We start from the raw sequence: 15,621 nt of genomic DNA, 5'->3' as shown, positions 1-15,621 counted from the left end.
TCCTCTTTGCAGACAGATTTGCCTACATTGAAAAACAGGAGCAAACTGGCAAATGGGGCTCAATGTTGATAAATGCAAGGTTCTGCATTTGGGCAAAAATAACATAAATGTAAGTTATACAGCAAATGGTAGTGTGTTGGGGTATCTTTAATTGAGTAGGATTTAAAGGTTTTTGTTGGGGTTTTTGTTGTTATTTCGGTTAAAGGGTTTGTATTACTTAAGGGGGTAGGATTTAGGAGCCATTTCAAGGAATTAAAGAGTAAGCTCTTAGAGAAGGACACAAAGCTTGTGCATAACATTGAGGTAGCGAGCACAGGCATTTATTTTAGATATTTTTTCAGCACCCTTCCCTGTAAAGTATAGTAATAACAGGTTGGGCTTGTGGTTTGTTTATGTATTTACACAGAGGTGTGCAGGTTTTTCATTCCTTATGTGGGTCAGTGATGCTAGGGTCATACAAAAGGGCTGATCTGGATGAACCTAATTGTTGGTAATAATATATCCTACGTATTATCTAAAACTTTTGATAGGGCCACTATACACACATGACCATACTAGTGATGGGCAGATTGACCCGCAGGGTGACCACCAATTGGACTGGTTCAGGTTGAAATTTGGCCTATTGTGGGTTAGAGTTGGATGTGGGTCAGACTGGGGAAGTACACTCATCCTCCACTCCTGAAGATTCCCTGGCTTGGAACCAGAGGCGCGTAAAGAAGTAGTGTACATTGCGGGAAGATCTGGGTTGGGTGCAGGTCCTACAATTGCAACACTTTGTGGGTTAGTGTCAGGTTTAGTTTTTCCTGACCAGCACATCACTAGTCAATAGCCATGTTTGAAAAGTTCAAGCAGCATTTCAGAAGTCTTGAACTGGTAATAATTATTTCTAGTGAAAAGCTGTATATTATGAGTTGTCTTCTCTGCTATTCACCCCTAAAAGAATATGCAATTTCTGGCCTTGCTTTTTTCCCCTTATAAAATAAAATGTGTTTTCTTTCCATCTGAAGGTTATTCCAAAGAAGCATTTTCCTGGGATGAATACTTGGAGAAAACTGGTTCTAGAGCAGCCCCTGCTCGATTATTTAACAATGTAAGTTATGACTATTTAAAGAAGAAGGAAAGCTACAGAGACAGTTTATTGGCAATAATGCAAGCTATAACACTATTTATTCTAGAATGCTTTACCATACCTGAATAAACCGCTCTAGACGCTCTTTCTGTTTGTCTAGTGTGACATCACTTCCTGCCTGATCTTTCTGCTCACTCATAGCTCTGGGCTCAGGTTACAGCAGGGAGGGGAGGAGGGGGAGAGGAGCGAACTGAGCATGCTCAAGCCCTAGCCCTGGAGGTTTAAGCTGAAAACAGGAAGTCTGATACAGATGTGTACACAATAGAAGGAAAGAAATGCTGTGTTTCTTTTAACAGAGGACTCTGAGCAGCACTACTTTGAGGGTTTACTGGTGTATTTATATAGGCCTTTCTGATAAAGCTTACTTAATTTTAACCTTTCCTTCTCCTTTAATACATCACCATACATACTACTGCTAGATTCAGTATTTATTAGGTATAGGAACAGGGCAAATGTTGCTTTTATTACTACATAAGCCTGATACACATATATAGCAATAAATTTGCATATTAACCACTCTTATCAGATCATAAATAATTGACTCTTATGAAAAATCCATTTTGAATTGATGGTAATTTGATCCAGGTATATAAAGGAGAGGCCAATCTTTTTAAAAAAGAATGTTTTTTTTTTTTCTCTGTTCTGACCAGGACTGTCCTAACCATGGTTTTGAGCCAGGTATGAAACTGGAGGCAGTGGATCTAATGGAGCCACGTCTTATCTGTGTAGCAACTATAACCCATGTGGCCCGACGTCTTCTCCGAATTAACTTTGATGGGTGGGATGTCGAGTATGACCAGTGGGTAGACTGCGAATCCCCTGATATTTATCCTGTAGGCTGGTGTGAACTGATTGGATACCAGCTTCAACCACCTGTGGAAGATGGTATGAAACTGATTATCATTATTACTTTTTTTTAATGCACTTCTTTTTAGTGTTGTCCCAACATCTCTCCTTTCATGGAGAGTTGTCATCTTTGCCAAGGTGCTGACTGTTCCATGTCAAAATAAGTGATGTACAGTAAGAACAAGACATTCTGGCATTTCATGTGTCAGATTTTTCTTTTTTAAGCCTTATTAACTCTGTCTGTATAAAGTCCTAGATCAGCCTTATCAGACCCCATAGGCCCAATAACCTATTTATTTTTAAGAGTCTAAAGACTGGTCCTGAATAGCTGATTAATGCATCAATGTCAGATAGAACGGGAAAATACTTTAGCATTTGTGTGTCATATCAACAGACCTCCGCTTGTACATTCTTTTACGTTGAACAGTCTGTGATAGGATTATTGTATCCGATTTAGGACTGTGCTACATTAGCGGCACCAGCATGCCGACCCTTGTCTATTCCTGCATTTCTTCTTCACAGCAATGAGAAGTGATTTGCTAATTGTGGTGCTGGCAGAAGGAAATATGGAAGCTCATGCAGATTACAGGTGCAAGGGTATGCCATGAAACATGATTGTATCCATCCCTTTCATAAAATAATACACTCATCACTTTTAACTCCTTTTCTCTAAGTCATCTTGGGGGACATAGGGACAGTGGGGTATAGCTGGTACATCCAGGAGGGCAGGACACAACAGTAGGAAAAACTAGCCCCTCCTCTATTGGTTATACCCCGGCAGGCGGAGCTTAGATCAGTTTTTGTTGTGTCCTCAGGAGGATAGGATGTAAAATTATACTCTTTATTATTTTCAAATTTGTCAGTTGCTTGACACCAGGGAATGCCCAGGCCCTATACACTTAGCAGAGTATACCATAGGCATTACCCAACGTGGGACCTAACTCCAGGGCCCTTATTATGCAAGACCACCCAGTCTCATGCTAGTCTCCCCTTTTTTAGGTGGAGACTGACTGGCCGGAGGACAGAGGAGAAGGTTACAGGACTCTGTAAGCATATTGTGCTGTCCTCCTCTCATATCCCTCTCCCTGCATATCGGGAAGGAGGTCGGTCTCCTAAGGGGCCATTTCCCTGCCCAAGGCTAGCACAAGTGCTGGTTTCAGCAGAGCGCGTGACACTGCCTGTTCCCCTCCCTCCCCCACCAGGTACGCTCCGTGCCTTTGGCTCCACAGTTATTATTAAGCCCTGTGTGGTAGGTGATGGGGAAACTCTGATCCTGTTTAAGGCAGACGCAGTGCGGAGGGACTGTCAGTGCTGTTTTTAATGGGGCACGGAATGGAGACGTGCATCGGGTAATTCTGTGGCCCTAGAGGAGTTTCCTTTTCTCTTGTGTGGAGCGCTGACGGGAGACTGGACCTCACTAGCGCCTTGGCGCCATTAAGTCTCCGTTCTCGTGTGACCGGCGCGCTCCCTCAGTCGCGGCCGCCATCTTGTTTCCTGCACCGGAGCTACAGTGTGCACAGTCTAGCGCAACGGCAGCTCCCTTGTACTCCTAGCCCTCCAGAGCCTACAGAGTTCAGCGGGGCTTAATAAAGGGCTGGAATAGCCCGAAACGTCGCTCTGCTAATGGCATGAATAAATAATCATTGATTCACATATCGGAGTGCTGCTGGTATTATTGCTTTACAGTGGAGTCTTTCCTTGGGCAGAGAGGAACACAGCTGTGCACCCGACGCTGCAAAAGGCGATCTAGTGTATCTATCTATATATCTATATTTTACATAGAGTCACCATATAGACTACCTATATTCTATAGTGACCTGCTACTACCATGTCTGAGGGATCTGGTGACCGGCTTTTTTCCAGGGGGGCACCGACTGCCCAAGTCAGATATTTAGCTTGTGCCACGTGCCGCAAACATTTGCCCCCTGGGCACAAAGAGCCTTTATATACTAAGTGCAAACCACCTGAGGTTGGTCCTGAACCTCCAGAACCTTCTCCTCCCCAGGTAGACCAAGGGGAGTCATCATCTCTACACAGAGACTCTCCATCTCCAGGCCATCTCATAAGCAACCTTCCACTCCAGAGTGGGCATCACCGCTAGCTTCTGGAATATCAAAATTAGCCCAGTCACTAGACAAGCTGCTTTCCCGTCTTGACAAGCCCAAGGGGAGAGTTTCAAAACGCAGAGCTCCTTCTCCATCCGAGGAAGAGAGTGATTCTCCTCCAAGAGGTTTTTCACCATTTTTACCAGATTCCGGAGATGACTTTGATTGCTCAGAAGGCGAGCTCTCATCAGACTCAGAAAGGGAGGGTCAGGATTCACACAAGAGTTCTTCAGAGTCGGTGGATGCATTAATTACCTCGGTACTTGAAACTCTTCATCTTCAAAACCCAGGAGCATCATATAACACAGCAAAGAGCCTGTTCAAACGTCATAGTAAGATTTCACCTGTTTTCCCTGCTCATTCTCAACTTGATCAGATCATACAACAGGAATGGGATACTCCAGAGAGACTTTTTCAGACAAATATAAAATTTCAAAAGCTCTATCCATTCACCAAGGAGCTTACAGAAAAGTGGTCAATGCCATCTTCAGTTGATCTGCCGGTATCACGGCTCTCTAAGAACACCGATCATCCTGTCTCGGACACTTCCTTTTTCACGGATTCGATGGATAAGAAACTAGAGAGCCTTCTACGCTTGGTGTTCTCAGCTTCAGGCACCTCTCTACGACCTGTCCTAGCCATGGCATGGGTCAGCAGGGCTGTCCAGTCCTGGTCAGACTCCCTACTCACCGCCATTGATTCCGGAGCACCCCGCCATGAGCTTTCTCAATGTGCTTCCCAAATTAAGGAGGCAAATGATTACATGTGTGAGGCTTCACTCCATTTACTGCAGGTCATCAGCAGATTATCGGCACACTCTGTGGCAGCTCGCAGATCACTTCGGATGAAGCTGTGGTCAGCAGACCTTTCTTCCAAGAAGTCTCTAAACTCCATACCCTTTAAAGGCAAGCTTAAGTTTGGTCCTGACCTGGATAGATTATCAGACAAGCAACAGGGGGCAAAAGCACCCTACTACCTCAGCCTAAGGCTCGCCCCTCCTTCCACAGGGATAAGTTTTTTTCGTGGCTCCGAAACGAAGCACACAATATCATAACCACCTTAACAGTTCTTTGTAAACCGAGGATGTTTTAGCGATAAACGGAGACCTTCCTGGCAAAACAAGAAACACATTCCTAAGACTGGAGACAAGACTGCCTCAGCACAACGGTCCAATAGTCCGATAGGGGGCAGGCTCGGCAGCTTTGCCGAAGTGTGGACCACACTTATTCAAGACTCTTGGATCCACGAGGTAGTAACCCGGGGTTACCACCTAGAATTTGCCTCAACCCCCCCCCCCTATAGTTTCTTTATGTCCAGCCTGCCACAGGACTCAGACAAAAAGACAGCCTTCATAGGCGCAATCGCAAACCTTCTAAGAGCGCAGGTGATCATTCCCGTACCGGTCACAGAACTTTTCAAGGGCCCAAGAAGGATAGATCGGTAAGACCCATTTTGGATCTCAAGGAATTAAACAAATTTCTTTGTCAACGAAGTTTCAAGATGGAGTCTCTCAAATCAGTCATTGTGGCGATGTCCCCAGGGCAATATCTCGGAAGCCCAGAGATCTCTCCAGACATCCATGGACAAGCTCCAGGAACCAAGCTGGGTCTTAAATCTAGAAAAGTCTTCTCTAGCGCCCAGCCAATTCATGTTCTTCCTCGGCATGCAATTCAATACGCAAACACAGAGGATTTACTTCCCTCAGGAGAAGGTCATTCATCTCCAAGCCTTAGTAATGTCGCTCCTCCAGAGACCTTAACACTCAGTCAAGTTCTGCAAGAGGGTGTTAGTGGTCATGGTGTCCACCATAGAAGCAGTACCATTCGCCCAATTCCATCTACAGGAGCTCCAGTGGAATATTCTCAGGGTTTGGAAGAGGAAATCCTTCCTTCAAGAGATCCGAGAGCATCTCTCCTCTGGTGGTTGGACAACACCCTTCTGTCTTTGGGCAAACTTATGGGAGAACCAATATGGCGCATCCTCACGACGGATGCGAGTCTATTCGGCTGGGGAGCAGTTCTCGAGGGCCACTCTGCTCAGGGTCAGTGGAACCCATGGGAAGTGAAACTACAGATCAACCTGCTTGAGATTTGTGCAATCAGTCTAGCCCTAATCCATTGGCAGCAGATATTACAAAGTCAGGCTGTAAAGGTACAGTCCGACAACGCCACAGCGGTGGCCTAAATCAACCACCAAGGGGGCACAAGAAGCAGAGGAGCACTAGACGAAGTCAATCTCATTTTCAAGTGGGCCAAAGCTCACCAGGCCCATCTGTCAACCATTTACATCCCAGGGCTGCTAAACTGGGAAGCGGACTATCTAAGCAGACAATCCCTAGACCCGGGAGAGTGGTCATTGAAGGACGAGATCTTCCAGGAGATAACACAGAGGTGGGGCAACCCAGAGGTTGATCTCATGGCGACCAGCCACAAACGCAATGTCCCAGGGTTTCTAGCTCGATACAGGGATCCACTAGCCATAACAGACGACGCTCTAACAGCCAAGTGCAACTTCGATCTGGCCTACAACTTTTCACCCCTGCCTCTCTTACCCAGGACTCTCTGGAAACTTCAGTGAGAGCAGACCACTCTCATCCTCATAGCACCGAGATGGCCTCGGCACTCTTGGTACACAGACCTTCTCAACATGTCTGTGGCAGAGGCAGAGTCCCTTCTAACTCAAGGACCGACAAATATAAATTTGACGATGTGGCTCTTGAAACCAAGATCCTTACCCAGAATGGGTTTTTCAAGGCAGTAGCTAACACCATGTGCGCAGCCAGAAAGCCTGTCTCAGCAAAGACTTACCATAGAGTTTGGTCCACCTACCACCAGTGGTGCGTACGTCACAAGAGGCAGTTCAAATGATTCTCCATTCCTAACATCCTGGAGTTCCTGCAAGAGGGCCTTTCCATGGGTCTATCCCTTGGCTCTCTTAAGTCTGAAGTATCTGCGCTATCTGTCCTTTTTCAGAAACAACTTGCTCTTTTACCTGATGTCAATACTTTTATGCAAGGAGTAGCACATTTGGCTCCTCCGGTTTGAGCACTTCAAGACCCTCCTTTTAAACCGTTAGGATCTGTACCGATTCTCTGGCTTACCTGGAAAACTGTCTTCCTTCTGGCCATTGCCTCTGTGAGAAGTGTTTCAGAACTCAGTGCACTGTCATGCAAACCGCCTTTCCTCGTTTTTTCACCATGATAGGGCAGTCCTACGCACTATTCCATCCTTTTTGCCCAAGGTAGTATCTGAATTTCACCTGAACCAAGAGATTACAATACCGACCTTCTGCCCTTCACCTTCCAATCCTAAGGGGAAGGCTCTACATACCCTGGATCCCTAAAGTTCTACCTGCACAGAGTCCAGGACATTCGCAAGGGGGACTCCTTACTTGTCATTCCTTCAGGCCCCCACCAAGGAGGGGCAGCCACAAAATCGTCCATTTCACGCTGGATCAAGCAAGCAATTCATCAAGCCTACGTGGCAAAACGACACCAGCTAGAGTCACAGCCCACTCTACTAGGGGAATGAGTACGTCCTGGGCGTTCAGGAACATGGACCTCTGTCCACTCCTTTTCAAAGTTCTATCATTTCAATACCTTTGCGGCTTTTGACACTCGCTTTGGCAGAAAGGTGCTTCAAGCCGCAGTGGTTACTTCCACCTAGAAAAATTGTAGTTTAGTGGGAGCACTTACCGGACACTGCACTCATCGTGCTGCATACCCTGCCGCCATCCAATGCGGTCAAATCATTCCAAGAAAAAGCAAAAACAGCAGAGCACCATAGAGTCCAGTAAAGGTATAAAAAATGACATGTTTACTACTAAGTTTTTACGGTTAGTAAAATTTTACCTGTTGACTTTGGAACAAACTGATCTAAGCTCCGCCTGCCGGGGGTATAGCCAGTAGACGAGGGGCTAGTTTTTCCTACTGTTGTGTCCTGCCCTCCTGGATGTACCAGCTATACCCCACTGTCCCTGGAGCTCAAGAGGAGCTCAATTACAAAAATGAATAGGGCTCAAAGTGCTGGACCTATACAAAAAAAGCTGAAGTGGGCTTTATAAAGTGTTTATTATGAACAAGGCCTTAATCATGTTTCTCAGTAATTCTACTTACAGAGATTCATGCGACTAGATGTGATGTCCCACAAATACCATACAGATATTACTATATGTAAAAGAAACTATTGTTTGTTCAGATGTCGGTATGGGTTGTTTTAAATACCCAATACTGCATAACACGAGCTCTGAGGTTTCATTTGGAAAATCATTTAAAGTATTTAACATATAATATACTGTTAGCATGCACTGGTAAACTGGAGTGTTTGCTTCAGAAAGACTACTATAGTTTATATAAACAAACTGCTGTGTAGCCATGGGGGCAGTCATTCAAGCTGGAAAATAGGCTCATGTTACATAGTATATAACAGAAGCCCTGTCTAATACAATGGTGTTTTATCTGTTATGTAACCTGTGCCTTTTCTCCTTTTTTTCCAGCTTGAATGGCTGCCCCCGTGGCTACATGGCAGCTTATTTATATAAACTATAGCAGAATTTCTGAAGCAAACACACCAGTTTTACCAGTGCAGAGCAACAGGACATTATATTTTAATTACTTTGATACACTTTCAGTTTTTGGTGTTACTGTTCATTTAAGGCTTATATCTCTCATTCGGTCTATTAGAGTCTTGCATCGTCCCTACAAAACAAAAAGGAGGCTTTATGCACAGCAGCCCATTGTGGCCACCAGTGAGTGTCAAAGTCACAAAAGTGTCTGTACTTTTGTTTAAATACAGCAGTGCAGAAAGGGTCTTAAAGCACAACACAACACAAACACAACATCAAACACACAAACGATCCAACATCACTGTAAAGTAATTCCTATTAAAAAGTTAAAATTGGCAATACCACATATTTACAAAACTCCTTTTTCTCCTTCCTCCGGTGATGCACTGTTCTCCCTCACACATAGAGCCAAAAGAGGAGCCAAAGCCTAAGGAAGTCAAGAGAAAGAAGAAGACTGCATTTGGAAAGAGAAGTAAGAGTTCCTCTATCTATATTTGCATAGCCAAATGTGCCATACTGAAGACTAATTTGAGAATATGCTTCTCTGCATCACCTTTTCCTGCCCGATCTTTCATTCTCATTGGTTTCCCAGATCTTGCTTTCGTTCCTAATTGCTGTTTACACAATACCCCGTGTGCCAGTGCACAAATGCCTCCTTATCTCCTTTATGTTCTAGGGAAGAAGAATCCTCAGGGGAAGAAATCCGCAAAGAAAACAAAATCCGCTACCAACACAAAGAACATATCCAACCAACAGCATGAAGAGCCCAAGCGTAAGAAAACATACAGGGTAATGTAATAAAGCGTGGGAGGTGTTGGCCCCATCCAGTGTAGGGCTACTGTTTTCTTGGCATAGAACAAAAGTGCTCTCATCAATAATCTTGAGTGGATTCTGGGTACCAGAGCATCCGTTACTCCCAGTAGGCAGGTAACTGGGTTCAATACTTGTGGTAGAGCAAATTCGTCAGCTAAGAACTTCATTACTTTTTTCCAAAATGTCTGTAGCTCTGGACAGTACCATATAAGGTGCATAAAATCGGCATCTGATGAGTTGCAGCGAGGACATCTGGAATGCTCTAGGCGGCCCATAAGTTGTAGTTTTCTGGGTGTTAAATATGTTTGATGTACAATTTTGAATTGAATGAGCCTGTCTCTTGTACTGATTAGAGGGAGATAGAGATTGTCCTCTAACTCCTCCCAGTCATCGGGTTCTAAGTGAACTCCACTACTTTCCCACTTAAGTTTGACCCTGGGTCTGGGGTCGTATTTTTGAGATGCAATGTAACCACAATGAATTTTAAATGAAACAACTCAGATGCAGTTGCACTGCAGACTTTCTGCTTTAATTTAGTTAGTTGAACAAAAAGATTGCACAAAAATGTGAGGAACTAAAGCCTTTTTTTAAACCAATCACTTAATTTCAGGGGCAATTGGACAATTGACTCAAAGGCTATTTCATGGGCAGGTGTGGGCAATTCCTTTGTTATGTCTATCAATGAAGCAGATAAAAGCCCTGGAGTTGATTTGAGGGGGGGTACATCCTGAGAGAGAAAGAAAGAAAGCACTGGTGAACTCGGCAACACAAAAAGACCTGGACGTCCACAGAAGACAACAGTGGTGGATGATCGCAGAATTTCCATGGTGAAGAGAAACCGCGTCACAACAGTCAACACACAACACGTGAAGAACACTCTCCAGGAGGTAGGAGTATCAATATCCAAGTCTACCATAAAGAGAAGACTGAATGAAAGTAAATACAGAGGGTGCACTGCAAGGAGCAAGCCACTCATAAGCATCAATAATAGAAAGGCTAGATTGGACATCTAAACATCTAAAAAACATCTAAAAAAAAGTCAGCACAATTATGGAAAAACATTCTTTGGACAGTTGAAACCAAGATCAACCTCTACCAGAATGATGGCAAGAAAAAAGTATGGAGAAGGCGTGGAACAGCTCGTGATCCAAAGCATACCATATCATCTATAAACATTGCGGAGGCAGTGTGGTGGCTTGGGCATGCATGGCTGCCAGTGGCACTGGGACACTAGTGTTTCTCAATGATGTGACACAGGACAGAAGCAGCCGAATGAATTCTGAGGTGTTCAGAGACACTGTCTGCTCAAATCCAGCTAAATGCAGTCAAATTGATTGGGAGGTATTTCATAATGACCCAATACATACAGCCAAAGCAACCCAGGAGTTTATTAAAGCAAAGAAGTGGAATATCCTTGAATGGCCGAGTCAGTCACCTGATCTCAACCCAATTGAGCTGCATTTCACTTGTTGAAGACTAAACTTCGGACAGGAAGGCGCACAAACAAACAGCAACTGAAAGCCGCTGCAGTAGAGGCCTGGCAGAGCATTAAAAAGGAGGAAACCCAGAATCTGGTGATGTCCATGAGTTCAAGACTTCAGGTTGTCATTGCCAGCAAAGGGGTTTCAACCAAGTATTAGAAATGAACATTTTATTTTCAGTTTTTTAATTATTTTTGAGCCCCTGAAATGAAGTGATTGTGTTTAAAAAAAAAGGCTTTAGTTCCTCACATTTTTATGCAATATTTTTGTTCAACCCACTGAATTAAAGCTGAAAGTCTGCAGTTCAACTGCATCTCAGTTATTTCATTTAAAATTCATTGTGGTAATGTACAGAACTAAAATTAGAAACAACTTGTCTCTGTCCAAAGATTTATGCGCCTAACTGTATATTGCCTGCTAATTGGTTATTAGAACAGTAGCAGAAGTTGCACCTTTTGTTATATTACCCTTCATTGTTTCTGGCCTACAATCTGGTTCTCTCATTTCTGCTGAAGAAGTCGGCTCATTGCTCACCTTTTATACTCCTTTGATTTGCTGCCTTAAATTTTTTTTTTCTGAATTTTACACATGAATGAAACTCACACTCCATAATTTCCCATGCAACCTTTTATGCCTTCCTTTACTCTAGGGAAGTATTGTAAGAAAGCCAAAGCTGTAAAGGAGACCCCACTGACAGACAACAGAGAAAATCCTGATCTCTCAAGACCAGAAGACAAAAGTAAGACAGTTTGAGGGATTTTGATTTAACTACAGTAGCACTGATTGATATAGCACTTTCTGAGAAAAAGATGAACATAAGCATAGGCTGACCTCAAAGGAGAACTAAAGCTTTACTAAAGAAGTAGCTAAAAAAGTTTTGGGCTTCTGTACCAGCCCAAGGCAACCACATCCCTTTATCTGCGTCTCCAAATATGCCCCAGTAGCTCCCCATCTTCTTTTCTGCTGATTCACTGCACGTGCTCTGTGCTGCTGTGAATTACTGAGCTTAGGGACTGGCTCAAAATATACAGTACACATAGAATATAACTGTCACAATATAATGCTGATTAGTAATTTATACAGATAATTGTTACATCAGCACAGAAACCAGTGCAACTGGCATCAGAATTTATTAATCAGCCTTGTAGCATCAGCTTATATTACAGGCCAACCTCATTTTCTGCTTGATAATTTGTGACGACCACTAAGCTTAGCTTCTCAACAGCTGCTCAGACTGCTCAGACCCCCTGTGACAAGTTTGAAGTTCTGGACCATTGCTGCTATTGAGAAGCTGACGCAATAAGTTCTGTATATAAAACATGGCATTTTTAGCCATATTCATTTGTAGGGTTTAGTTCTTCTATAACATTCTGAATTATTTGAGGTATTTTCCTTTTAATTTAATATTTCATCTCTAGATGATCTAGCAAATAAACTTGGCGTGGAGGTGCTACCGTCCACAAGTACTGGCAAGAGTTTGGATCTTCTGCCAGCAGACCCAGAGATGGAAGAAAACTGCAGCAGAGAGAATATCTGTAGCCCAAAATCTGAAGAAGAAGAGAGTAAGTGGATTTGGAAGGTGTCTGGGGGGGGGGGGGAACCATGAAACTTGAAATCTTCTGTGCAGAGATGTGAGAAATCCTACAATGGGACAAGTGAAATGTTTTTCAAATACATGCAATGCTTGGAACAAGTCTGTGGTATATTAAATTGATAATAACGCTATACTTGCTCTTATATAAACATAGTAGAAAAAATACACTAATGCAGCCTTAGTAGATCAACAGTGATTCTTGTGCTTCTAATCATGTGAAACATTAACAAGCGGGGCATTTATGCATTCTCTTATGTCTTGCAGTCTTTACTGTGCAGATAAAGGAGGAAGAGATGGAAGTTTGTGAACTTGAGCAAGTGAAGAGCCAGGACATGAAAAAGGAAATTAAAGAAGAAGAGGAAGTCAACATATGAAACAGCAATAATATCGTTGATCACGTTCATCATCAAACTATAAGCAGATCCAAGGCTAACTTGATCTTTTTGGAAAGTGAATGAAAGATGGAAAGTTGCTCCACTGGCAACAGACAGGATCAAGTGTAGCATCAAGTAGGCAAGTGTTCATTCCCTTAAGGAATGGTTGTTGGCATATTTGTATGTATTTTGGCCCAGGTGACATCTAACCAAATGTTTTTGAAAGGTTGGGGAGTGCAGATGATCACAGTATCTGCCAGGGACTGCAGTGTCATGCCACGGATTCAACTGTGGGATTTTTGTACACATTTTCTATTGGTCTCTAAAAGCATCCAAGGCACAAATATGCTTTTTGACAAATGAGGCATTGCGGTGTTATTGCTGGGCATAAACAATGTGCTGATCTAGGCAAATATCTTGCCCCTCTCTGTAGATATTGTTTTATTAGCTACTCAATCATTGTGGGTGTCAAGATAAAAAGGTCATTCTTTACAAGCCCTCTAATTATGTGCAATTCAGTTGGCAAAATATAGTGTACAGCATATGAGCAGTACCCTGCAATTAAGGAACAGTTCAGTATAAATAAATACATAGGCTGTGCAAAATAAAATAAAAATGTTAGCCAAAAATTTAATCTATAAAGAACAAGTGTCTAACATAATAGTCAGAACCCAGTTCCTCCTTTGCAGCTCTCCAACCCATTAGTCAGTGACTTGAAAGGGGAGCCACATGGGACATATACTCAAGAACAAAAGCAAACTAACTGAGCAATTACAGATGAAGCCGCCATGATTTCACATTTTTTAGCAGTGTCCAGACACCATATTTTAGTGCCAGGTCCTGCCTCTAGATGGTGCTAGAGTTCATTTTTCAGTACTTTTCTTATGCTGGATTAAGGCCACGGTACTCTAGCACCACAAAATGTCAAATCCTAATGGCTCAATCTGTATATCCCATGTGGCTCCTGTCACTGACTAACAGGTTAGTCTATGCGCTAATGGAGATGTAAGCTCTGCTGTTCTAAACTAACGTGTAGTCCCGCGTCAAATTTCTAAATTAAATTTAAATCTGTTTGCTCTTTTAAAACCCAGATTTCAATTCAGGATTCGCTGGAGGAGCACTATTAACTGATGCATTTTGTTAAAAAAAAAAATTGACAGAATCCCTTTAAGGCATTTTTTACAGTCCTGAAATTACAACCAGAGCTTTGTCTGGTCTTTTGTAAGTATGGGTGTTTTGATAGCAAAAAAAATTAATTGTATATGTATTTAAATATTTTTTCAAGGACCCGCACTCCAGTGTTAGTGAAATATTAGTCTTTATTCATACTTGTGCATCCAACGTTTCGGCCCGTGTTCAGGTCTTTATCAAGGATAAGATACAAGTGTTTCAGTGTTTACCCTTCTTATTTCAAATATTGGCGCCAAACATGAGGTCATACATGCTAAACCAAACCTCATTGTCTTAATTGACAGTGCAAACTTTCTTTAAACATATAATGATGTTCCTTTTTATTGCAACACAAGAATTAAAGAATGTTTGCACTGTCAATTAAGACAATGAGGTTTGGTTTAGCATGTAGGACCTCATGTTTGGTGCCAATATTTGAAATAAGAAGGGCTATGTGTAAACACTGAAACACTTATACTTGAATACATACACAATGAATATATGTACATACAATTTTTTTTTGTTCATTTGTTGAGCAGTGTGTGTTAATGAAATACCTGCAGAGAATGAAGAGAGGTCTGATATGCATTAACGCTTTCTTCTTTCCAGTGTATAGGAATCCCTGCGCCCTTGATTTTTAAGCCATTAAGATAAACTAACTTGGACCTCTGTTTCACAGAATGCTGGCACATATCATGTGAAAGACAAATATACTGCGTTTCTATTTTCCTTAATCCCTATAAATAAGTTGTATCTCTCATTATGTCAGACAATTCCTCTGTTTGATTCCATAAGCACTCTTCCATTCGACTGTTTATTTGTACTGGACAGCTGGAGCAATAGCCATGTTCTAGGTCCAGACTGAGAATTAAAATTGTTCCTGGCATTTCAGGTACACAGAGGCCCAATCAGCCCACATAGAGGCCCAAACAGCCCCCACCAGCCCACTAAATACTGACTTTCTATGGGACCTTATAGCAGCCCCTCTGGCATTTGCCAGAACCCACAGATTGCCAGTCCAAGCCTGCCGTGTACTGCAGAAATATGCAAAGAGGTTGCCTCAATGTTCTGCATTACGTTACCATCTAGCTGGTCCCCACCTGGTGACTGTATCATGTACAGGGATCAGTGGTTGGATAATATGCAGGCCACACTGGCAATCTGTGGATTCTGGTAAATGCCAGAGGGGCTGCTATAAGATGTCATAGACTGACACTATTTATTGGGCTTGTCTGGGCCTCTGCGTATTTGAAATGCCAGGGCCTATTTTGAATCCCAGTCCAGACCTGAATGACCAGGAATTTCCTGCACCAGCTGCTCACCACTGCATAATATGTGACAAAGCAAGAGTTGCTAACATACTAATGTGCCGGGACATGGAGAGGTATAACTTACATGTAAACATCTTTTTATACAGATTATTAGTCAAGGTCGTTATTTGCCCTTCAGACTTATTTGATGTGCATTATAGTCATTGTAATATTTGGCATCAAAAAACATCATGTTTATTTTTGTAAATAAACTTTCTGTTAAAAAGGAAAAAAAA

At 42.7% G+C, this 15,621-nt stretch overlaps 1 protein-coding gene across 3 annotated transcripts in view; it reads left to right on the top strand.

The window, feature by feature from the left end:
* l3mbtl2.L (L3MBTL2, polycomb repressive complex 1 subunit L homeolog) overlaps positions 1-15,621 on the top strand; it is a 40,007-nt gene extending 24,386 nt beyond the window's left edge. For 2 of the 3 annotated variants that reach the window (XM_018258770.2, XM_041590660.1), the window contains exons 13-19: positions 1,008-1,090; positions 1,780-2,014; positions 9,050-9,115; positions 9,320-9,415; positions 11,587-11,676; positions 12,356-12,499; positions 12,796-15,621. In XM_018258770.2, the coding sequence (XP_018114259.1) occupies positions 1,008-1,090; positions 1,780-2,014; positions 9,050-9,115; positions 9,320-9,415; positions 11,587-11,676; positions 12,356-12,499; positions 12,796-12,905 (824 nt within the window). In that variant the 3' untranslated portion in view covers positions 12,906-15,621. Of the gene's footprint in view, positions 1-1,007; positions 1,091-1,779; positions 2,015-9,049; positions 9,116-9,319; positions 9,433-11,586; positions 11,677-12,355; positions 12,500-12,795 lie in introns of those variants that run through there. The other variant, XR_005967040.1, reaches the window with a different exon arrangement.

This window comes from Xenopus laevis, chromosome 4L, assembly GCF_017654675.1.
Source record: "Xenopus laevis strain J_2021 chromosome 4L, Xenopus_laevis_v10.1, whole genome shotgun sequence".
Taxonomy (NCBI): Eukaryota; Metazoa; Chordata; class Amphibia; order Anura; family Pipidae; genus Xenopus; species Xenopus laevis.
This window is presented reverse-complemented; position numbering and strand designations above follow the sequence as displayed.